Source organism: Leucopleurus acutus, assembly GCF_964270905.1.
Source record: "Leucopleurus acutus genome assembly, chromosome: 11".
NCBI classification, from domain to species: Eukaryota; Metazoa; Chordata; class Mammalia; order Artiodactyla; family Delphinidae; genus Leucopleurus; species Leucopleurus acutus.
In genome coordinates, this window is record NC_139152.1 from 42933273 (window position 1) to 42956663 (window position 23391).

At 55.3% G+C, this 23391-nt stretch overlaps 2 protein-coding genes across 2 annotated transcripts; one reads left to right on the top strand and one right to left on the bottom strand.

Moving 5' to 3' along the window:
* The first annotated feature begins 1531 nt into the window (after positions 1 to 1531).
* On the top strand, positions 1532 to 14776 carry KRT7 (keratin 7). Its single transcript, XM_082850821.1, has 9 exons — positions 1532 to 1922; positions 3362 to 3573; positions 5874 to 5934; positions 7140 to 7235; positions 8680 to 8844; positions 9959 to 10084; positions 12364 to 12584; positions 14056 to 14090; positions 14462 to 14776. The coding sequence occupies exons 1-9, from the start codon at positions 1593 to 1595 to the stop codon at positions 14617 to 14619; spliced, it is 1404 nt and encodes a 467-aa protein (XP_082706947.1). The 5' UTR covers positions 1532 to 1592; the 3' UTR covers positions 14620 to 14776.
* Positions 14777 to 15191: 415 nt separating this feature from the next.
* On the bottom strand, positions 15192 to 20710 carry LOC309968923 (keratin, type II microfibrillar, component 7C-like; the record flags this gene model as incomplete). Its single annotated transcript, XM_082850438.1, is given in 8 exon segments — positions 15192 to 15201; positions 15678 to 15836; positions 16586 to 16614; positions 16616 to 16810; positions 17466 to 17570; positions 17782 to 17946; positions 18469 to 18564; positions 20675 to 20710. Coding segments are annotated over 8 exon segments (795 nt in total).
* Between the last annotated feature and the right edge of the window lie 2681 nt (positions 20711 to 23391).

Below are 23391 nucleotides of genomic sequence, written 5' to 3' on the forward strand. Positions count from 1 at the left end.
TCATGTGTGTGATGTGGTGTGTGTGTGTGTCTCTCTTTCTCTCTCCCTCTCTCTCTCACACACACACACCCTGCAGCAGACACACTGAAAGGTCTCCTTGGGCATCCCTCAGCCTCTGGCCTGAGCTGTCCCAACACCAATATGGAGGAGAGGGAGGGGAAGGGGCCTGGGTCTCCACTGTGATCACTGAGAAGGGGCTTCTGTGCGTTAGTCCTCCTTGTCTAACTGAAATGGAAACCAGGAAGGGCATTCCATCCCCAGCCTCCTCCACTCAAGCCCCAAGGGCTTGGTCTGAAGTGACAACCTGGCCAGCTCACTGGGCGGGACTAGAGGTGGACTAAAGGTGACAACAGTCCTGTCGGCTGTCTTTGCCAAAGGCTCCTCAGGCTGCCCCTCTAGCAGAGCTAACAGCACATTTATCCCCATCTTGGGCTGGGTTTGAAACTGCTGGGAATTGTTTGGTGGTGGCTTCAGGTGGGGGAGATGATGAGAGCTGGGGACGTTTAAACAGGCAAGTGGCAGGGGTGGGGAATGGGGAGGAGTGTCTGAGGGCAAATACAAGCATGTTGCACAGACATTCGTACAAAGGCGTGCAAGCGTGTATTCACAGACACACCTATCCCCCTGCCCCCCACCCGAACATAGAAGCCCACTTGTATAAGTACATTCACAAACATGCAGACACATATGTAAACACACATGCCTAGGGTGTGCACACAGCCAAGCCCAGGGCAGGTGCGTACACACAAAAGTGTACAGACATTCACACAAAGTGTCTCAAATACACACAGGTGTCCCCTTCCTCTCCAGGGACAAATAAACTAAGTGGACAGGAACGTGATCTGGGGCGGGGTGAAGTGCAGGCCCAGAGTAACCATCACCAGAAGATGTCTCTACTGGAGTGCGGAGGAGAGGGGCGAGAGTGGGGTCATGCCCCACTTGGCCTGGTCTCTGTATGCAGATGAGGCGTGGGGACACGTGGCCAGGGAAACCAGTTCACCCAGGCCCACCTTGGGGTCAGCTTACTCAGGAGCCGAGCTCTCTCAAGGACGAGCTGGACTTGGGACGGAGGCTGTCGGGGAACGCCTTTCTGGCTCTCAGTAGCTTGGGGAGGGGACTGGGGGCTGACTCCTGGGCTAGAGCGTTTTGACCACCCCTTCCCCCAATCTTTTACCGCTTGATCTTTCTGCTCTTGTCTCGGGAATCTGGATCTTCTTCACTCCATCCCCAAGCCTCCTCCAGGGAGCCTTCCCTGACTGAGCCCGTTGCAGATCGACTGGGACCGCTGTCTTTCACCGCTCTCTGCGTCCGCCTGCATCAAGGGGTCTGAGCCTCTACGGCCCTCCTCCCCACTCTGGATGGTACAGGCTTGGACCAAAAGCCTGGGCCTCGGAGGGGTGGACGGCGCGATGGCGGAAGCGCGGCCCCGAGAGGAGCTGGCGGGCAGAGAAAGGTGGCCGGCGGCCAGCCCCGCCCCTACCTGTGTAAGCCTATCCGCCCGCGCCTAGAGGATAAAAGCGGCCAAGTCGCCCGGAGGTCAGCGAATTCGGCCCCCTGTCCCCCGCCGCTCGGTCCAGCCCGGCCCAGCCAGCATGTCCATCCACTTCAGCTCCCAGGTCTTCAGCTCGCGCTCCTCCGCCTTCCCGGGGCGTGGCACCCAGGTGCGCCTGAACTCGGTGCGCCCCGGCGGCTTCGGCGGCAGCAGCAGCAGCCTCTACGGCCTTGGCGCCTCGCGGCCGCGCGTGGCCGCGCGATCATCCTACGGGGGCCCAGTGGGCGCCGGCATCCGCGAGGTCACCATCAACCAGAGCCTGCTGACCCCGCTGCAGGTGAACATCGACCCCTCCATCCAGCAGGTGCGCCAGGAGGAGCGCGAGCAGATCAAGACCCTGAACAACAAGTTCGCCTCCTTCATCGACAAGGTGAGCGGCCCGCGCTGCCCCAAGCCAGGATTCAGGCCCCAGCAGCCGCCCCGCAGCGCACGTGGGCCAGGGGCTGGGAGGGCTGCTGCCTGCTCTCTTTCCGCCGATATCTGGGACTGTACCCTCTCCATGAACCCTGTAGCTATTTTTGTCCCCCTCGGCCTCCAAGCCCTCTCTTGCAGCTAGCTACCCAAATCTCCCTGCTTTTTCCTCCGGGAATGTGTGCGTGGGTCTGTCCGGTTGCCCTGGTGAGCTGTGCCTGTGAGTCGCTGGGGTTCTTGGGCAGCTTTTGTCATCCGAGTCAGGTTGGGAGCTCCAGACGCCAAGGCCAGGACTTCTTTCTCTGGGCCCCCTTCTCTGAGAGGGGGCTGTGTGGAGTCAGAGATGGGGCAGGGTGAGATTCTCCCCTCCCGCCCCACTTATTATCTAGCAGATGCTGGAAATAAAGGGCTGGAGGGAGGCAGGCTCCTGGTCCCATCGGCCCCACCCACCTGGTCCTCCATCCTCCTTTGGGTGGTGGGAGGTGAGGTTATACTTGCCCTTGGAGAGAGCTCATCTGGGGGCACTGAGGGTCACAGGGAAGGGCCATTTAAGAGGTGTTTTTCCTCTTATGTCCCAAAGGGCTGGGGCATAGAGATGGGGAGAGCGCACTTGTGGAGCTGGACCCAAGAACTAAGGGCTAGCCCCCTGGGCCCCTCTGGCCAGGGCCTCCTCCCTGGGCGTAGAGCAGGCTTTCCCTTTCCTGCCTTTGTGTGCCTCTCTGCTTCCCTGGTCCCCCATGTCCTCCTCTCCTTCACCCTTCAGACTGTACACATCCTTCAAGTTCTGGGGCAGCCTCCGCAGGAAGCCCCAGGCCCAGGTTCCCCCTGCTGAGGCTCGGCTGCAGCCCCCAGGTCCTGCTGCCTGAGTTGCTGGTTTTGAGGAGGCCTGCTTCCCACACCAGTCATTTGGGTACTCCTTAGGGACTCATTTTACATTGGCTTGATTGTAGCATCCTGTCCTGAGGCCTTGTGGGAGAAAGAGGGAAGGGGAGAGAGGATACTGAGAGAGGAAGGGATGAGGTCCCAGCCTGAAGGGAGGGGGCCCGAGTCGGGCTCCGGACACAGACAGGAAGTGGGCAGCCCTTCAGACAGGGAGATGGAGGCCATCGCCTGTGATGCGAGGGGAAGCAGAGGAGGGAGGAGACTCTAGAGCACAGCACTGGCACATATCAGTGACCTGAGCCCTGGACACACTCTGAGACAGTTGAGACAGAGAGTCCTGGAGGAGAGGCTTGTTCAGGGTGGGCTTCCTGGAGGAGAGGGCCAAGGGCTAGGGGCCCAGGTTGGGGGAAGAGCCAGTGCGAGCGTGGATTCTGCTGGATGGCTGGAGACCCTCTCAACCGCACTGTGGGTGGCACGGTCTGCCTCTCCTGAGTTTCCTCCTCCCGCCCCTTCTAGGTGCGGTTTCTGGAGCAGCAGAACAAACTGCTGGAGACCAAGTGGGCACTGCTGCAGGAGCAGAAGTCGACCAAGAGGAGCTGCCTCCCGGGCATCTTTGAGGCCCAGACTGCTGGCCTGCGGAAGCAGCTTGAGGCCCTGCAGCTGGACGGGGGCCGCCTGGAGGTGGAGCTTCGGAACATGCAGGACGTCGTGGAAGACTTCAAGAACAAGTACTGCCCCGCAGTACGGCCTGCCGGGATCCATGCCCTGGGCCCATGTGCCCCTCTCAGCTCACCCTCTGCAAATCCTCTCTGGGTCAGGGGTCAGGGGGTACAGCTGCTCAGTACAACAACTCCCAGAAGGGAAGATCTTGATTAACACGTTCCCTGCTTCCCCTCTCTCCTCTTTGTCTCTGGGGGCCGTTTCCAAGTCGCTCTGGTCCTGTCTTCTGACTTACTCCCAGTGAAATATCTCAGCCCAGCCCTGATCTGCACTGCTCCCTTCAGAAGCCTTACCAAGGCCCAGGAAAGGGCAGGGCAAGAGATGATGTGCTTCAGAACTTGCATGGCCCTCAGATTATTCTAGAACAACTCTGTTTTGTTCCCGTGAGGAATTAGAGTCCAGAAAGTTTCAGGGGCTTGATCAAAATCGCATAGTAGGTCATTGGGAGAGCTGGGGCTTGTTTTCGGGCCCCTGACTCCCAGGAGGAGACCTGGAACCAAGCTGGGAAGCAAAGAAGCAGAGAGCATGATCATCGTGAGCGACGGAAGGGGTTGCGGAGGCTGCGGGTGGGTGCGGCCAGGGCAGGAACCAGAAAGGAGGCTGTGAGGAGGGGCAGGGAGTGGGAGGCTGGAGGCCGGGAAGGCTGGGTCTTGAGGACAGGCCTTTGAGGTGCCTGCTGAACTCTGTTCACATTGAATAGAAACCAAAGCCAGAGGCTGGGCCGGGTGTCCCTGCCCAGTGGGCACCCAGGGTAATGAGTGAGTTCTGTGCTCTGCCTGGGGGCGGGTGTATGACTAAGCCGGAGCAGGGACACTGCCTTTGACTGGACATAGAACAAACAAAGGCCTCTGCAGGGAGTGTCTCTCCATTCCCATCCCCCATCCCCACCCCCGACTTCCCTAGGGCAACAGTCAACAGGATTAATCCCGCAGCAGGTGGAAGGCAGGTGGAAGCAGACCGGTGCAGGACAGGGAAGGCCTGGGACAGCCCGCGAGCCCCTGCTGTCAGGTGTGCATGTGTGCACACGTACTCCCCCAGCCCCGAACCCACAGGGCACTTTCCTGGGGAGCCAGGCTGAGCTCCAGGCTGGGGCTGAAGGAGGAACCGGAAGGGGTCCTGAGTGCAGCTGCCCAGGGAGCTCCTATCTGCACATCCTCTGGGCCCAGTGGCGCAGCAGGGGTGGAGAGACGGCCTCGCAGATATTTTCCTAACTATTCTAGAGGCCCTGGGGGAGTGGGACTTCGGGGGTCTGGGCTCCTGGAGGGCCTCTGCCTGCCTGAGTATCCTGCTCCCCACTAAAGTTGCCCCACATTGTTCCTGCTGTTCTCCAGAAGCTCGTGGACACTGCTGGCTTTCTGTTTCTGACACCTATTTTTTTTTTGCGGTACGCGGGCCTCTCCCGTTGCGGAGCACAGGCTCCGGACGCGCAGGCTCAGCGGCCATGGCTCATGGGCCCAGCCGCTCTGCGGCATGTGGGATCTTCCCAGACCGGGGCACGAACCCGCGTCCCCTGCATCGGCAGGCGGACTCTCAACCACTGCGTCACCAGGGAAGCCCTCTGACACCTATTTTGAATCCTCAAGTAAATACTGGGTCAGGCCCACCTGCCCTCTTGCTCTGTGCCCTGCTTTGCCGGCGTCCTCCTACAGGCAGGGGGCTGGCTCCTTGGGAGAAAGAGGGATGGAGGGGGGTGCTCTGGGAGTAGTGATGGGGGCTTGTCACCTAGTTGGGGGCTGGTTCTTCCTCCTTCCTGAGTCCACAAGGTTCCTCCTCTTCGGGCCCCTTCTTCACCCTCAGCGGGTGGGGTTAAGCAGGTTAAGGTGTGAGCTCAGGCGTCAGATGGCCAGGCTTCAAGTCCGGGCTTTGCCACTTAGCGGCTTGGTGACTGGACAGAGTACTCAGCCTCTCTGTGCCTCTGTTCCTTTCCCTGAGAATCATAGCACATTGTTATGGGATTGTTGTAGGGATTAACTGAGAGAATGCATGGGAAGCACATAACAGGGCAGGCCCCGTACAGAGTGGTCCAGAAGCAAGGCTGCTATTCGTCTTCTCACTCCCAGTATATGCAGCCTTTGTCCTTTGATCCACGTATGTTCCCTGCTCCCTCACCCCCACGCCTGCCAAGACTCAAAGCCCTAGGAACAGCCGTATGGAAGAGTCAGGGACATTTTGTTTCGTAGCTGACACCTGTGTTTTCAGGTGTGTCATTAAGGAGGGGTAAAGGTGATGCACGGCAGACTTTCACACCTGGATACGGGGGGATGGAGGCAGAGCTGCACCAACACCACGCTCCCCTCCTTTACTGCAGGTATGAAGACGAAATTAACCGTCACACGGCTGCTGAGAATGAGTTTGTAGTGCTGAAGAAGGTGAGTGGGTCAGACAGGTAGGGTGGGTGGCACTGTAGGAAGCACAGGGGACAGGGGACCACATGCCTCTCACCTGAGCAGCCAGTAGGGACCTGTGGTCAGGGTCTGGCTGGGTCTATAAGAAGGGAGCGATGGGCTTGGAGAAGGTGAGATATGGAAGCCAGCCATTTATAAGCCTGCTTCGTGTACGTATGTGCACACATGTGTCTGCACGTCTGTGTGTGTGTATTTGTGTGTAGGTGTGTCTGGCGAGTCACTACACTTGTTTCTGGGCTTTTGGAGGGGTTAGAATTTTGACTACAGGATGGAGGTTAGAAGGGACGATTTCAACCCCAAATAAGGAAGTGCTCTATCAGTCAGAACATTTAATTACAGATGAGGGTGGCACATGGCATGCCTGAAATATTTGCTGAATGAATGGGATGGGGTGCCTTGAGGCAAAGTGAACTCCCTGTCCCTGGAGGTGTGCAAGTAAGGTCAGAAGGCCTTAGGAATATCTTAGAGGGGATTGACTTAATCTGATTCAAAACACACTCACTCACTGTTCCAGGCCCATCCACAGAAATGTAACCTGCCCTGGAGTGCTGGGCCCTTGGAGATTCAGGGATGAGTGGAAGGGAGCCCTTTCCACAGGAGCTTAACCACAGCAAAGGATGGCTCTCGGGGGACCAGACTTGCAGTGTTATCTGTTGCCCACCTGCCTTATATCACCCATGCTGCAAGCTACATATTTAGGCTAGGGATTTGCCATCCCTGGGAGCGGTGTCCTGGAGTCTGAATGATTTCACGCTCTCCCATTGACTGATGAGAAGCTGGGGCTCATAAAGTTGAGGTGATTTGCTCAAGGTCACGTAGCTAGTAGGTGGCAGAGCCAGGCGTGTGTCTAAACCACTAAAGCCTTTAGGAACTGGTAAAGCGCTAGGTTTGGGGCTCCAGGCTGCTGTGGGCTATCAGCGCTGCATAGGCACCTCCAGTCCTGGTGGTGCGTGGAGACGATGTTCTCCTCGAGCCTGGATGGGTCCAGTGGAGGGAACTTCCCACCGTGGGCGTGTCAGGCAGCCTGGAGGAGCTGTATGTTTCTTGGTAGGGCAGCGGTGATTGGTCCTGGGGGTTGGACAGTACTGGCCTGCTCCCACGCCTGCTAAGTGTTTCGTGAACTGAGGACATGGTGTCCCTCTACCCCTTCTCACCACCACCCCTCCCAGGATGTGGATGTTGCCTACATGAACAAGGTGGAGTTGGAGGCTAAGGTGGACACCCTGAAGGATGAGATCAACTTCCTCAGGACCCTCTATGAGGAGGTGAGGACCTCAGGGGTGGGAGATATGCCACAACCTGCATGTCCTAGCCAGGGGGCTATCTGGTCCACCCCCTGCCTCTGGGTCAGCCGGGGTGTGTGTTGGGTGCATGTAGGGGAGTTGACCCCTGAATAAAGACCCCTGCTCTTTATTCTTTCTGGATTCAGGAATCCAGGGTGGGTGAGGAGCTCAGTAGGAGCTGGGGCAGCACACCAGGGTGGAGTCAGTCAAAACTGGCCTTCCAGAGATGTGGGATGGTCATCTGTCAGGAAGGGGGATTGGGAGGGGCTAGAAGAAACCAGGAGGATGTTGAGGGATCCGGGCCGTGACAGGGTTCACAGGTGGACTGGGTGGGCTGGCAGGGGAGCCTGAGTCAGGAGAGACTGGAGTGCCTGAGGGTTTATACCCACCACTCAGCCACCCTCTCTGCCTGCCCCTCCCATCTCCCCTCCTGCTCAGCTTGCCCTGCCCTGGGCTTCCGGTTCCTTTCCCTCAAGGGGATTTAAAAACCTCTTCATCCCATCTGTGTGAGTCTCTGATCTTAGGCAGAAGATAGGGTGGTCGATCATCTGGCTAGTCTGGGACATAGGAAAACGTGAGGCAAATTACAGACCGGTTCTCATTTCCCTTCAGTCTGGTCTCTACCTGAACATCCAGCCTCCATTAGCGTCTCCGAGAGAATTTCCACGCATATTAATTTCAGGGGCTGGTTCCTTGAGGCTGACTTTGGGTACTTCTGGCCTCAGTGTGGGCCTTCATATGTCTATCACATGTTATATATGTGTGTGTGTGCATGTATATACATGTATATATAATTATTTTCCTCTCATTATGAAATACATACTCATTGCAGAAAATCTAGAAAATTAAGTAAAGCATAAATTGAAAACAAGTTTCCTACACCTACTCTTATCATCTTGATACCTACCTTTTCAGACTTCTTCTCTGCATATACACACATGGAGATATAGAAATACATATATTTAATAAAATAGAATCATACCTTTTTTCATGTAACAGTATACCACAGATACAGTTCCCTGTCCGTAAATACGGCTGTATCCTCGGTGTTAAAGGCTGCAGAGTGTGCATAATACATGACTTATTTTACCCACCCCCTAGTGATTCCCTTCACAACAGAGCTCAACTCCAGTAGCACCTCGCAGCCGGGAGCCACCGCAGTTCACCATACTCTGTCACTTGTTTGTCCGCTGTGATCCTGCCAGACTCTTGATTTCAGAAGGTGCTAATGGGCTTTTCTGGGAGCCAGGGCTGGTGGAGCTGTTTAGTGGGTGCTGGGTCTGTGCCCCCTGGCTACCTGGTGACTCACTCCCACTCTGGCCTCTTCTCCCTTTTTCTTTCCCTAGTGTGCGGGGAATCCCAGGATGAGCATGGGGACAGGGACGGGTCATGCCCCAAGTCCTGATGTTCTGTCTGGTCCCTACAGGAGTTGAAAGAGCTGCAGTCCAAGGTCTCAGACACGTCTGTGGTCCTGTCCATGGACAACAGCCGCTCCCTGGACCTGGACGGCATCATCGCCGAGGTCAAGGCCCAGTATGAGGAGATCGCCAACCGCAGCCGGGCTGAGGCCGAGGCCTGGTACCAGACCAAGGTGTGTGGCCGCTGGAGGCATATTTTCTCTTCCTGGCAGAGTCCTCTGTGGTGGCTTCCCTTACTCCTCACCCTGTCTCAAGCCTTTGGGGCCTGGGTCCCACTGTGCTGACAGGCACCAGGGATTAAACCTGTGGTGGTCTCCAGTGTCCTGGGAATGAGAGGAGGAGAAGGCTAGGTCCTTGCCCAGGGCAAGATTCCAGCCTGATGTGGGGGGAGAGGGCAGAGGAAATGGACATGGATTAATAATTATTATAGCTAAATCTGGCAAGTAAGCACCATGCTAGGCAAAGGTTCAAAGGTTTACCTGTATTGACTCATATAGCCCACAGAACAGCCCTGTTAGGTAGGCACTAGTGTTATCCCCCTTTTACAGATGAAGAAACTGAGGCATGGAGAGGTTAAGCGATTTGTCTAGCTCTGCACAGCTAGCAGATAGAAGAGCAGGGACCAGATCCCGGGTCCAAGGGCTCCAGAGCAGGTTTAATCGTTATATGCACTGGGTGTGGGCAGGGCAGCTGACAGTGCAGTGCCGAGGGAATGGGTGGGGAGGGGGTGTGCGGGGGAAACCAGTGATCTGGGGGAGGGAGCCTGAGGGTTTAAAAGCAGCATAGAGCAATGTCTCTTCAGAGACAGGGAGTCATCCATGGTGTATGTGAGGACACATGTACGCCAATAAGGACTTACTGTGTGACACTGGGCCAGTGCCTTCTGTTCTCTGGGACTTATTCACCTCGTCTGTAAAATGGGTGGTGCTGACAAAGGGGTTAATAGGTGAGGATCTCAGACTTCCAGTGATTCTCCAGTGTTAGGACATAATGGGAATGGGCAGAGCCCCGAGATCAGTGGAATGGGCCTGGTGGGCCATTCTTGTCCACCCACCCCCCGCCCCGTCCTGGCTGGGAGGAAACTGAACCCCTCCCCCACCCCACTGTCTGGGAGTCTGGCCTCCTGGTATTGGGCAAAGTTTGCTGGGAGTCAGACTGTCCCTCCCTGGGAAGACAAGCTGGGAGGGCTTGTCACTCAGAACCTGGGGCCTTCCTTGGGTCGGGAGAAGACAAGTCACCTGTAATCACGGTCCACCCTTGCCATACTCTTCTGTGTGGTCCCTCCAGTTTGAGACCCTCCAGGCCCAGGCTGGGAAGCATGGGGACGACCTCCGGCGTAGCCGGAATGAGATCGCGGAGCTGAACCGGGCCGTCCAGAGGCTGCAGGCTGAGATCGACAGCAACAAGAACCAGGTGGGCGCCAGCCCTCCTCCTTGGGGCATGTGAAGGGCAGCCAGCTGGGACCCTGCCCAGGATGAGCAGCAGGAGGCTGGGGGTGAGGGGGTCACCCCTGCTGCTCTGGGGACCAGGCTGGTGCGGCTCAAGTCTCTCGGGCCCACCTGCGAGCTCTCTAGGACGAAATGTTCTTGGCCAGGTCCTGCTTGACCGAAGGGAGAACAGGAGTCCTAGCTGGGCATGGAGCTTGTGGAAAGAGCCTCGAGCTGGCTGGCTAGACTAGAACCACCATTCGTTACCACATTGGTACTGAGCCCTCTCCTTGCACCTAGCTCTGGGTGCGATGTGTGCCTGGGGGCAGGGGGGAAGGGGGTGGCGGGCCGGAGGTCAGCAGAGTCCCTCACTATGGCTCCCAAGGCCCCGCCCCACCTGCTGACCTCACTCCTCACCACTGCCTCTCCGGCTGTGCTCTTGCTGCTTCCTGGAGCTTATATTTGCCAAGCATCTTCATGCTTCAGGGCCCTTGCACTTGGTGTTCCCTCTACCTGGAATGTGGTTCTCCCAGCTCTGCACATGGCTGCCCCTTTCTCGCCCCTGGGGTTTAGGACAAAAGACCTCTTCTCAGAGATGGCCAGCCACTCTCTCAGCAGTCTGTGTGAGGTTCCTGAAACACCTATCACTCTCTGAAATTTTCTGTCTTATTAATTTAGTATTGACTTATTAGGTAAGTCTTATTAAGTATAAATAAGTATTGTCCCCTACCTCCACTGGGATATTAAAAATGCCTTAAGAGCAGGGGCCCCCGTCTGTCTGGTTCACTGTTCCTCCCTTCCCAGCACCTGACACATAGTCAGGGCACAGGTCTCAGACGACAGACTGATGGGAGGAGGTGCTGTGAAGCTGGGGTGGGGGTTATTGATGAGGAAGGGTCCCCCAAGCCCTGACCAAGGCATGGGGGTGCTCGAGGCAGCTAAGCCTGGGCAGGTGTCTGCAGTGGGGAGGGAGGGAAGCTGATGGGTGGTGGCTACTTTCCAGATGAGCCGGGGGATGGGATGTGGGGGTGATCTACCCAGAAATGTCCTCCCCTTGGAGCCCTGCAGGCCTTTTTACATGAGGGTGAGGGTGGAAGCTGCCTCCCGGCACAGATTCAGGGCTGTGAGTCACCGGTGTGGCAAGCCAGCGTCCAACCCTGGAGGGGAGGCACAGAATAATGAATGGCGGTTTCCCAAACGCCGCAGCTTCTGCCACATCCGGTTCTCCTCTTACCCAACAGGGCAGGGCCAGACCCCGGAGCTGGGGTGTCTATCACCGTCGGGGGGCTCAGAGGCAGTGGCATGGCCTTGCCAAGGGGGCACCAGTGTGACAGGGAGGGGCACTGACCAGTGGATGGGGGCAGAGGGCATCAGCCAGCCTCCTGGGCAGGACTGGGGGTGTTGTGCAGAGAGGAAGAGTGCATGCTCGGAGGGGAGAGGGTCTGAGGGCAGAGCGCGGTTGTGAGAGGGAAGGAGGACCACTGCGTGAGGGGATGGGGATGGTGGCTCTCGGAGCTGAACGAGAAGCGGCTCAGGACTAAACAGGCCCGGCTAGTGAGGGACGGGCCACGAGAGAGGGAACACTAAGGCCAGGCAGGAAGTGGCAGCTGATGGTCACGCCCGTCCTGAATCACGCCACCCCTGCCCAAACCTGGGGTCCGTTGACTCGGAGTCTAGGGGTGCCAAGCAGCATCTCTGTACTCCAAGTCTCCCTGTTCTGGGCCTGTTCCAAACGGGTTCCTGTTTTGACGGTGTTTTTGGCTCTGGTCAGCTGCCTGAAATTTGAGGACTAAACTAGAATCCCATAGCCTTGGAACTCCTGTAGCTAGGGGTCAGGTGTGTGGGCATTTGTAACTCATAATAGCATTTACTCATAATAGTGATCATAATAGCATTTATTAAATGCTTACTGTATACCAGACACTGTGCCAAAGACTTTTGTATGATTTCATTACTTGCAATATCTCTCTATACATACTGTGATGACTGCTAGTTTAGAAAAGGGGAGACTTTTGGCTTAGAAGGGTTGATTCATCCAAGATCACATGGCTTGTAAGTGGCAAAGCCAGAAGTGGAAGGTACGCATTAGGTATCAAAACCCATGTTTGAAACCCCTGGGATTCCCTGGTGCTTGGGCGAGGAGGCTGGTGCCAGTGAAGCCACCGTAAGCAAGGTGCCCAGATGCTCACTGCAGCATGGGGAAGCAGGAAGGCAGTGGCTGGTGAGGCCTGCCCCCCCAGCTCAAAGCCCCACTACCCTCCACAGCGTGCCAAGTTGGAGGCTGCCGTCGCCGAGGCCGAGGAGCGTGGGGGGCTGGCCGTCAAGGATGCACGGGCCAAGCTGGTGGACCTGGAGGAGGCCCTGCAGAAGGCCAAGCAGGACATGGCCCGGCAGCTCCGGGAGTACCAGGAGCTCATGAGCACCAAACTGGCCCTGGACGTCGAGATCGCCACCTACCGCAAGCTGCTGGAGGGCGAGGAGAGCAGGTGAAGACAAAGAATCTGGAAAGGGGATCCTTTGGGGCTCAGTGAGGCCTGGGGCTTGACGTTCATCCATTTGCAAGCATTTCCTGTGTACCCTCTTCTGCAGGGCACTGGGTGTGGGAAGTGCAGGGAGGGTACAGATGATGCTTGCGTCTTTGCCCTTGATGAGATGACTTTCGAGAGGGAAAGACCAGATGCTGTAAGCTCAGTGAGAAATTTGAAGTAATAACAGTGCTTTTGCGCGTGCGTGCGTGTGTGTGTGTGTGTGTGTGTGTGTGTGTGTGTGTGTCTATTAGCAAGCTTATCTTATTTGATCCTCAGAACACATCAGGTAAGCAAGACAGGTATTATTGACTCCTTAGTGTACAGAGGGGAAATTGTGGTTAGTTTTATTAATTGAGGGGACAGGGCCAGTGTGCGGTCAAGCTCTGTTGATTCCTGGTCCAGGCATCTTCCATGGTGACAGGCAGCTTCTCACCACATAATTGAGGGCTAAGTCACATGGTATTGACTGAGCGTGGTGAGGAGGTAAATTTCCCCTCTCTCCAGAAGTATTTGCATACTCACCTGCAGCCTGAGATGAAGCTGAGTTGGGTTAGTCTTACAGGGAATTCTTCACAAAAAACTCCACATCTATGTCCATGAAGTTGGGTCTTCATTAGTACCTTGATGGCTTGATTGACTCATTCAGTCAACAGACAAGTGGCCTGGAAGCTTTCTAGTGTCCCCATCTCTTGCCCTTGACCTTTGCCCTGCCCCCTGACAGGATTTGGGGCTGCAGCTGGGCTTCCCTCACTCCCTCCACTAAATTGAGGCCTCCCCTCCTCCCTGCAGAGTAAACTCATTCCCAAGGCCAAGGGCTCGGTGACAGTGGGACTGTGAGTCACAAAGCAAACACCAGCTGTCTCGGATAGATTTTTAATTTCCAGTGTAAGACCTGTTTCAGCCCCACAGCCTGCTTAAAACAACCCCCTCTCCTCCTTCCCCCCTCAGTCCCGGCTGGAGCTGAATTCACTCAGTCAACGATTCACTAATTATTTCAACACATATTAAATAATTACTGTGTGCCAGACCTCATGCTAAGGACTGGAGATGCAGGAATCAATACAGCCTTCTTTGAGGATTTTATGATCTGGTTAAGAGAGGCAGCGATCTACATAAACAACGAGGACAGCTACCATTTACAGACTCCCGTGTGCCCAGGGCTTTAGGTAACTTATGTTATTTAGCCCTCACAAACCACACTGTGAGGTTGGTACTGAGTTAGGCCCCATTATAGGTGAGGAACTGGAGACTCTGAGACATTCCCAAGGTCATGTAGCCAGTAGGCAGGAGGGCCAAAGTGAAAAGGCTGAATGTGTGGGGACAGAGGAAGCAACCTCAGTTCTGCTCGGGGCCTGGACGGAGGGGTGCGGGAGTGCTTCCTCCAGTGCTGAGGAGAGAGCAGCCCTCACAGATATCTCCTCTGCCCCAGGATGACCGGAGCTGGAGTGGGAGCCGTGAACATCTGTAAGTCCTTGGCTGCGGGCCCATCGCCTATGCCGTCCAGACTAGGCTGGGTCTATTGGATGGCCTATCGGCCTGAAGGCCTGGCCTTCTGGAGGCTGGGAGCCTCCTTCCCTCCAATAGCTTTCAGCAGGGGCCTGCAGCTCCCATCCAGAGAGGCTCAACAGCCCAGGAAAGCCATGCACGAGGACAGGGTGGGTGGGGCCAGTGTGGAGCAGCCCTCACCTCTGTCTGAGGCTCCTTCTGGGTTGGCCCCTGGCTGTTGGTGGGAAGGGAGGTGGGTGGGAGGAGGGAGACGGGCAGCTATGGCAGGAGGGCGGGGGCCTCGGGTAGTGGGCCTCACGCCGATGGAGACCTCCTCCCTTCTCTCTCAGCTGTGGTCGGTTCCACGGGTGGTGCTGGCAGCCGGCTGACCTTCGGGGGAACCATGGGCAGCGATGCCCTGAGATTCTCCAGTGGTGGAGGGCCTGGGGCCCCCAAGGCCTATTCCATTAGGACCACATCTGCCCCCGGCAGGCGCACCCGCAACTGAGCCTCTGGTGTGGGGAGACACATACCCTCTCCTCCCATCGTCACAAGAGGACCTCCATCCCTGGTCCCATCACTGGTCCCAAGACTGCAAGGCTGTCTGAAAAATGATGTCAAAATAGCTTCCAATAAAGCAGCTGCTTTCTGAGGCTTGGGTGAGCCCATGCCCAGCACCTGGTATCCTGGCTTCATTAGGCTGGGTGGGGAAGGCGGTGGGGAGGGGAGGGCTTGAGAGACCACAGAGTCTGCCCTGATAACTGGGACAGCACATTGGTGACATGGGGGTGCTGCTCTATGGAACTTGACTCTTATCCAGAGTGAGGCCTTGACCTCTCCCAGGGCTGGGCCTGATTCCAGCTCCTCTCCTGAAGAAGCCCAGAAGCCCCTGGAAGTTCTGGCTCTGCCAGGAAGTGGGCACTGGAGTCCTCTCCTGCTGAGGGCGTGGGAGAGCCGTTTGCACCCACTCCCTCCCCCAGCCAGTGCTCTGTGCTGTCCGAGAACATTCCTCAGTGGTGAGAAGACCACATGTTTAGCTGCCCTAGGCCTGGGTTTGGGGTGGACCAACCAACTGGCAAATCAGTCCTTCCTGGGAGAGAGAGGGAGTCAGGCGGGGCATAAAGGTGTGCCCTGGGAGACGCAACCTCAGTCACTGTGGGAGGGTTTAGGAGGCAGGGGAAGCAGCAGCAGGTCCACACCGGAGGGGCCCTGGGACCAATCTGTCCGTTAGAAGCCACAGGCGTCCAAGCCTCCAGAGCAGCCGCAGTCAGGGTTGGCTCTTTGCCCAGGGCTGGGGGAAACCAGTCATTCAGACTCTTGGGGATGGAGGGGAGCTGCCGGAGCTGCGGGCGAGGAGCCCTCCCTCCCTGGAGGAAGTGAAGAGACAAGCAGGGAGAGAGATGCAGGAGGAGGCAGCAATTGGGCAGGTCAGGCCGGCTGGTTCCTGCAGCCTTTCCACCGCAAGCCCAGGGGCTCTCCGAGCTCTGGGACCCGCCGCCAGAGGCAGGGACGGCTGGCTCGCGGAGCGGTGTATTTACGAAGCAGAAGCCGCCAAGCAAACCACACCAGGTGGCTGCCGCCACCGCTTTGGCCGCAGGGCGAGCACACCGGTGCTCACCCCCAGGTTCCCGCTGCAGCGGGCGCTGCAGACGCTGCCCGTCGCCGGCCGGGAGCCGGACACACAGAGGTCCCTGCAGACGACCCCGCCCCGGGAGCTGCTGACACCTGCGGGGGGCCGGGGAAGGGAGAGAACGGGGCTGAGTCGCCTCGCAAGGTCGTCACCAGCGGCTCCTGCCTAAGGGCCAGAGTCCCCCCACCCCCTCTTCTCTTGCTCAGAGCTCCTTCCCTCTATTTCTATTCCCCCTTCCCCCTCAAACAACCTCACACCTGGGCACTTCTTCCAGTAGTCTAACCTCAAGCATCCCTGATAAACTGTTAGCCCAGGCCCTCCCTATAGGCTGAAATAGCTATTTAAGTTATCATAATCATTCACTGCCACATCCCCCTCCTTCCTTTCAGGGTCTTAAACTGTGCCCCCCATCCCCCCCACCCCGGCCCCCGCCTCCTGCCTTTGTAAATAAAGTTTTATTGGAAGCCAGCCACACCTATTCCTGAAGTATCGCTATGGCTGTGGCTGCTTTCACATTACAACGAGCTCAGCAGCTGAGCAGAGACTGCATGACCCGCAAGCCTAAAATATTTACTATTTGGCCCTTTAAGAAAAAGACGGACCAAGGAGCCCCAAGCTCTTATTTCAGAACCCACAGTATAGATAACTTACAGACATTTACAGCACCAATGCCCTTAAACAACCTTGTGGGGAGAGAAAAGAGTCAAAAATCAGTTGGGGGGAGCAGAACTTGCAAATTCCCTCCTCCAAGTAATCATGATGCAAATAATATGCAAACATGCTCCTAGCTCTAAGCACAGCTTGGAGGATGAAGAGACATCATCCCCACAGATGTGGTCCTCACCCCTGCCCCTCGCCCTCCAGCAGGCGCCTCGGTGTAGGTGGCGATCTCGATGTCCAGGCCCAGCTTGGAGTTCATCACCTCCTGGTACTCCTTGAGCAGGCAGGCCATGTCCCGCTTGGCCTTCTGCAGGGCCTCCTCCAGCCTGGCCAGCTTGCAGCGGGCATCATTAAGGGCCACCTCGCCCTGCTGCTCCGCCTCGGGCATGGCAGCCTCCAGCTTGGAGTTCTGGGGGACAGGGGAGGGTTATTAAGGCTCTTTCTTCTGGATTTAGGGTCAGAGACCAGGTATCCACTGACCATTGACTATCAGAGGAAGAGTAAGGAAGAACCTTACTCGTTTGTTAGGTCAGGGGTTGCAAATTAGTGCTCTTGGGGAATGTTGGCACAGTGTCCTTAATTTTTGAAATTTAATGTAAAAATCCAAATTCCTGGCTTCTCTTGAAAAACCAGAGGATCCGGCCACACTGTACCTGCATTTCTGTAGGGCCTGCCTCAGTTGGATCTGATCAGCTCTGCCCGTTTGTTTTGTTTTCCAGTTCACCACACCCTAGTGCCTTCGGTACAGCCTGCTTCACTCACTTACTAACCTCTGGGGACATCTAAGTGTGTGGTCAGTGATCTAGAGCAATGGGCCAGAGAGGTGAAATGGCTTCCCCCAAATCACATGGTGAGCTAGTGGCAGGGCTGGTTGGAGAGCCCAGGTTTCCTGCCTCTCAGACTGGTGCTATTTCCTCTGCCCCATTCTGCCCCTGGGACCATGAGAGCCCTGGTCATTCCGTTCCCCTGCATAGCCCTCCCCCTGCGCCCCCCATTCAGCGGGGACGGAGAGCGTTCTCCGTGGAGAAGACTTGCCTGAAGTTTGACGTTGCTTCTTCCCCCACACTCTGGCAAGGTGTCTGACTTAAATCTCCCTGCTCGTTGATCTCCTCCTTGGTGCGGCTCAGGGTCTCCCCAGGCTGGATCACCGTGGCCTTGATCTCCTCGCACTGGGGGAAAGCACAGATGCTCATGGGACACAGGATATGCCATCCCACTGAGCCCCACAGTTTGCACATCGGCCACCCCATCCTGAGAGCTGCCTGCCCTTCCCTTACCCATCCCACCTAGACAAAGGCCAAAGCCCTTTTAGCATCCCTCCTGCTAATACTTTCAGCTTTTAGCATCCCTGTTCTGGCAAGGGGGCACTGGACCACTCACCTTGCTGCGGTACCAGGACTCAGCCTCGGCCCGGCTGCGGCTGGCAATGTCATCGTACTGAGCCTTGATCTCGGCGACAACGCAGTCCATGTTCAGGTCCCGGCTGTTGTCCATCTTGACGATGACTGAGGTGCCTGAGATGTGGGCGTGGAGGACCTGGAGCTCCTGCGGGGAAGTGGGGGAGCGGTAAGAGCTTCCTGGACCATAGTCCCACTGCCCGAAGCCCTCTTTCTCATGGTCCTTCCCTGTCCCCTGCCCTTGCTTCTTCCACAGCCTCACTGTCTGAAGCCCCAGTACAAAGGTGACCTCTCCCCTTCGACCCTGGAACCTCTCAGTGCTCCTCAGGACCAACGTCCCAAGGCTGAGAGGAGCCCAGCTCGGAGGCTTACTGCCTGATTTCAGTCAGGGCCTCTGAAATGAGGCAGCAACTTACAATTTGTGCCTGATTTGTGAATATACAATTTGTGATAATTATCACCACAGTAGCCAGGGCAACAGCTTGTTTGGGTTTGGCAGATAAGACAAGAAGCTATACTTTTTCATCTTCTGACAGTAAACCTGCCTCGGGTCCCTCAACTCTGCCCTGTGCTCCCCTCACCAGGGGTTTCAGAAGCCAAGTGGTGGAAAGTCCTTTCCAATGTCCAAATATCATCCTCCTTGCTGCCCCACTGCTCTGTGGCCCCTCACCTCTTTAAACAGCTGCTGCAGGAAGTCAATCTCCTGGATCAGGGCCTCCGCATTGGCCTCCAGGTCTGACTTTTGCAGGTAGCCGCAGTCCACAACCTAAAGGGAGAGGGTGGCACAGGAGTCTCACTGGGGAGACAGCACAGAGCTCTCCCCACCAGGGAGGGGCACCCCATCAGCCTGGGCACACTCCCTGGGCCCTCCTTAGCTGCTCATTCCAGTGCCTGGTGTCATGGTATTGATGAAGTCCTTTACTCAGTTCAAGGGGTCAGAAGCAGGTCTGGGTAAGGGAGGGGGTCCTGAGGTTTCCAGGCATTTCCTCTGGTACCCACTAGGATGATCGTTCTAGAATGCACAGCTTGCACTATTGTGAAACATAGGATCTGGTGTAAATGGCTGGGTTTTTTTTTTGTTTTTTGTTTTTTTTGCGGTATGCAGGCCTCTCACTGTTGTGGCCTCTCCCGTTGCAGAGCACAGGCTCCGGACGCGCAGGCTCAGTGGCCATGGCTCACGGGCCCAGCCGCTCCGCGGCATGTGGGATCTTCCTGGACCGGGGCACGAACCCATGTCCCCTGCATCGGCAGGCGGACTCTCAACCACTGCGCCACCAGGGAAGCCCTATAAAATATATTCCTTATTTTGAGTTGTGGTTACAAAAAAAGTTTGACAGCCAGTACCCTGAAGAACCTCTTGCCAAAGTACACCAGCAAATATGTACCCCAAAGTTCGGGGCAGCATTGTTTGTTATAACCAAAAAAAAAAAAAAAAAGCACACGTATGTATACCCCTAGGAGAATGGAGAATAATAATATGCTGGAATACTCTACAGCACTGAAAAATAAAGAAAGCTACATGCATCAAAATGGATGGATCTCACAAATAGAATGTTGAGGGGGGAAAAGCAAGTCATAGGAGCGTACATGTAATTCTATTTATAGAAAGCTTAAAGGCAGGCAAAACGAAACAATTGCTTAGGGATTCATACTCATATGATGCAACAATAAAGAAAATCAAAGGAGTGCTTAACACAAAAACCCAAGATAGTGGTTACCTTGGAGATTGGATGGGGTCAGAGGGGGAGGATGCTGTGCTCAGGAAGGGTCCCACAGGGGGCTCTGAAGGTACTGCTGGGTATACAAGGATTTGTTTTTATTACTGTTGCTATTTAAATCATTAAACGTATGTTGTATATACTCTTGCATGTATGAGAAATTTATAAAACAAAAGAAAATGCCGATCAACTTGTGTTCTCTGATCCCTGTTATTCCTTCAGTTTAGAGTCTTGTCTTACCCCAGATTTCTTACCTAGTCGTGGAAATGGAATCCCCAGCCTCAGTCTCTCTGCCTCCTGTCTTCCACGCTGCTGCCAGACAGGCCTTCCAAACTGCATCATACACCATGCTGCTGGCCTGCTCAAGCACCTTCTGTGGCTCCCATTGCCCACTCCGTAAGCCTGAAGTCCTCAGCTCCACACGTTTCCCCCACTTGAAGCACCTTTCCTTCCCCCTCCCCCTCCCCCTCCCCCTCTTCCCTTCAAGTCCCTTTCCAGCCCAGAGACCACCACGTTCCCATCTGGGTTCACAGGATGGCTGCTTTCACACCCCCGTCAGAACTCTGCAGTTGTAACAAGATGAGGTCACAAAGCCCCCAGGAAGGAGAGGTGAGCATTCTGGAAGCTCTTTGGGCTAGAGCTGAGCTTCGGTGCCCAGGGAAGTCTTGGAGGAGGTGACAGCTCTGTTCGTCATGGTGAGACTTGTCCACACGGCTCATTAGCTCACACAGGATGAGATGTCTTGGACTCCAGATCTGTTGGACCCAGCCAGGCACAAGCTTGTCTGCTGTGTCTTCGTCTTTTGGGAATGAGAGCAGGAAAGTGTAGGCAGTAGGAATAGGGCAGAGATTGGTGGGAGATGGAGTTTTGCAGTCTCTTTATATCCATTCCCCCCCCACCCCATCTGCCTTGGAAGGAAATTTGCAGTGGGCTGGCGTGAACAGTTCCTATTCTCTGGGTTGAAGGGTGTGTGTGACTTTATCTGTCCCTCAGGGTATAGAGCAAAATGCATGGGCTTAAGATGAAGCCTGGCTTAGCCATTGACCGGCAGGGTCACTCATGTCCCTCTGGGTCCCTCTGCCTTGCACAGTGGATGAGCAGCAGCTTTTGCCCGAGGAAAGGTAATGGAGAGAGTAACATCTACGTGGCCTACTTTACAGGTGGTCCTGAGCCCCAGTGAGGTGGTGGGGGCATCGTGAAAGCGTCGGTCCCTGTGCCCGGCTGGTTGCGTGTTGGCGTGTGCAGACAGGATGCGGGAAGGGAAAAGGCCCACTGATTTTGTCCCTTGTAGTCCCATAGTGTTGCCCCAGAGTGGCCTTGGGTTTGGGGAAGGAGCTGGAATCTGATCTCCTGTCACTGATTAATAGCCTTCATCAAGTTAGGGAAGTTTCCTCATATTCTTAGCTTTCAAAAAGTATTTTTAAAATTAGAAATTATTGTTGAGTTTTATTAAACGCCTTTTGTATTCATTTAGATGATCCTATGTAGCGAAGGAAGATAATTGATCTCCTAGAGTTAACTACCCTTATTCCTGGGATCAACCCTGTGTGATCTCAGTTCAAAGACTCAACAGACTGCCGCCCTGCGTTGTTGCCCTTTGTGGCTGAGTTCACGCTACCTTTGGCATCTCCAGGCCTGGTGGCTCACCCACCACTGTGCCAGCCAAGTGCATTTCATTCTCTCAGCAACCTTTGGGGTTAGGAAAGATGATCATCCCCATCTTACAGATGGAGAGATGGAGGCCCAGAGGAGTTAAATGATCGGTCTTCCTGGCCTCAGTCGAGTACCCTTGCTGCTCTCCTCATCTCCCTGATCCTCTCCCATGCTTGGCTGCCCCGACTCCACAATGTGAGGAGATAAAGATAACGGTGCAGAAACACAAGCAGAGCTTGCGCCACAGCAAGGAGGAGCTGAACAGGCTTAACTAGGCCATCCAGTGGCCGACAGTGGAGGTGAACAGCACCAAGAGCCAGGTGAGGGGTGGGAGTAGGGGCAGCTGGGTGGTGATGGTGGAAGGGCATTGACTATTTAGGACAACTAGGTCTTCACACGGTCTGGACTCCAGACAAGGCCTGCTTCTGAGCTGTGTGGTGTCACAGCACAGAGGGCTGGTTAGAACAGTTGCATGTTCTGGAACTCTCTGAGGGCTCTGTCCTCAGAATTCCATTGGAGGGTGGAGGGGACACATTGGTTGCCAGGAGACCTGGAATTAATCCTATCTTTTAAAAGAGCCAGTGTCTTTTCAGACCGCTCACTTCTGATCTCTCAATATTATCAATTTATTTCTATCACACTTAGAGGTGGGGATGGGCACTTCCATTTCTGCTATAGTTTCCTGGGCCCGGCACTGGAAGTTTAGAGATTCACTCTGCTGTATAGATGTATGTTCAGGGACTTGCCTTGGCCTATAGTGAAGCTGAGGGGCCATCTCTCCACTCCCACCGGCACTTGTAATATCTTCATCAGTGTGGCGGGGATGGTTTCCTGTGTGAAGGAGCTTGATGGCCTGGAAGATGTGGGGTTTTCTTTCTGTGCTTGCGATCTCTGATCATATAAGTGTAATGAGAGGCTGCCCATGGCCCTGATCCCAGGAGGGATTTCTACTTTATATTCTGCAAAAGAATACTACTGATGATAAATGCATATTGTGATTGTTTTGTGACAGGCACTAAGTATTTTATGTATACGAAATCCCTTAATCCTCCCAACAACCCTAGGAGGTAAAAGAAAAATGCTCTTTTTCTCATTTTCACTTTAGACATATAGAAACTGAGGCACAGAGAGGGTAAGTAAATTGCCCGAAGTCACTCAGCTAGGAACAGAGTTCAGTTTTGGACCCATGCAGTTTGGCTCCAGGGTCTGTGTGCTCACCTCTACACCACATCATCTTCTTGCCACCTGCTGTTTTCTAGCTTTGAGGCAATTTATCAGCTATGGAAGGTCTCCAAACCCCAAAAGGACTCCATTAAAAAAAGACAGCCATGTCAAAGGCTTTTTGAAAGTTTAAGTCATGTTCATGTATTCACCCCTTAAAGAATTCTTGTAAGTTACTCAGGCTTGAGTCTTCCCCACCAAAGCCAGGAGTGATGTTTCCTTAAGCTTTGAGTGGTGCTCTACCCATAGGTTTACAGATGTGCACAGGTATGCTTTCTGGGAGGCAGCTGTGGTTTAGTGAAATGAGCACTAAACATGCTCATGGGGTTCAAACCCCAGCTGTGCCACCGAACTCAGGGTGGGGCCCTGCCCTGGCTACTGCGGGTCCCTGAGCTCTGCAAGAGATACTGTGAAGGTGGTATGGATAAAATTACAGGATGGAGCGGCGCAGCACAATCCTCGGCTAAATCTGAGAGTGCTGTGAGCCCAGGGACAAAAGACTGTAGTGGAGACCCCACATCTAGGGCTTTTCTGCTCCATGTGACTTTGGGGACCCTCCCAAACCTCGACCCCTGAGGAAGATAGCAGAAGTGCAGACAAGGCCCAGCGTTGGCTATATTGATTTATTGGAAACACAGATCAAGAAGGAGAGGAACACGGCAGAGAAGGAAGGGGTGATGCTGGGACAGAGTGGGAGCGTTGGCCATTGGCCCCATAGCAGCCCAGGTCCTAATCCTGGTCCCCCCTGCCCCGGAGTCCCTTTCCTGTGGTGGCCAAAGAGACTTCTTTCTAGGGTAGCCTTTCCCAGCGTGGGCGGCAGAGCCCGGGAAGAGGGGATCACACACAGGCTTGAGATGCTAGGAGTGGGATGGACCTTTCAAAGAGCCAGCGAAGTAGCCTAGGGCTTGCTCCGCCCAGAGGTGGGCGGGGCGGGGCCAGGCAAGGCGGGCCCTGCCGGGCTGCGCGGAAGGGTTTCCCGGCGCGGGCCTGAGTTGGGGCGC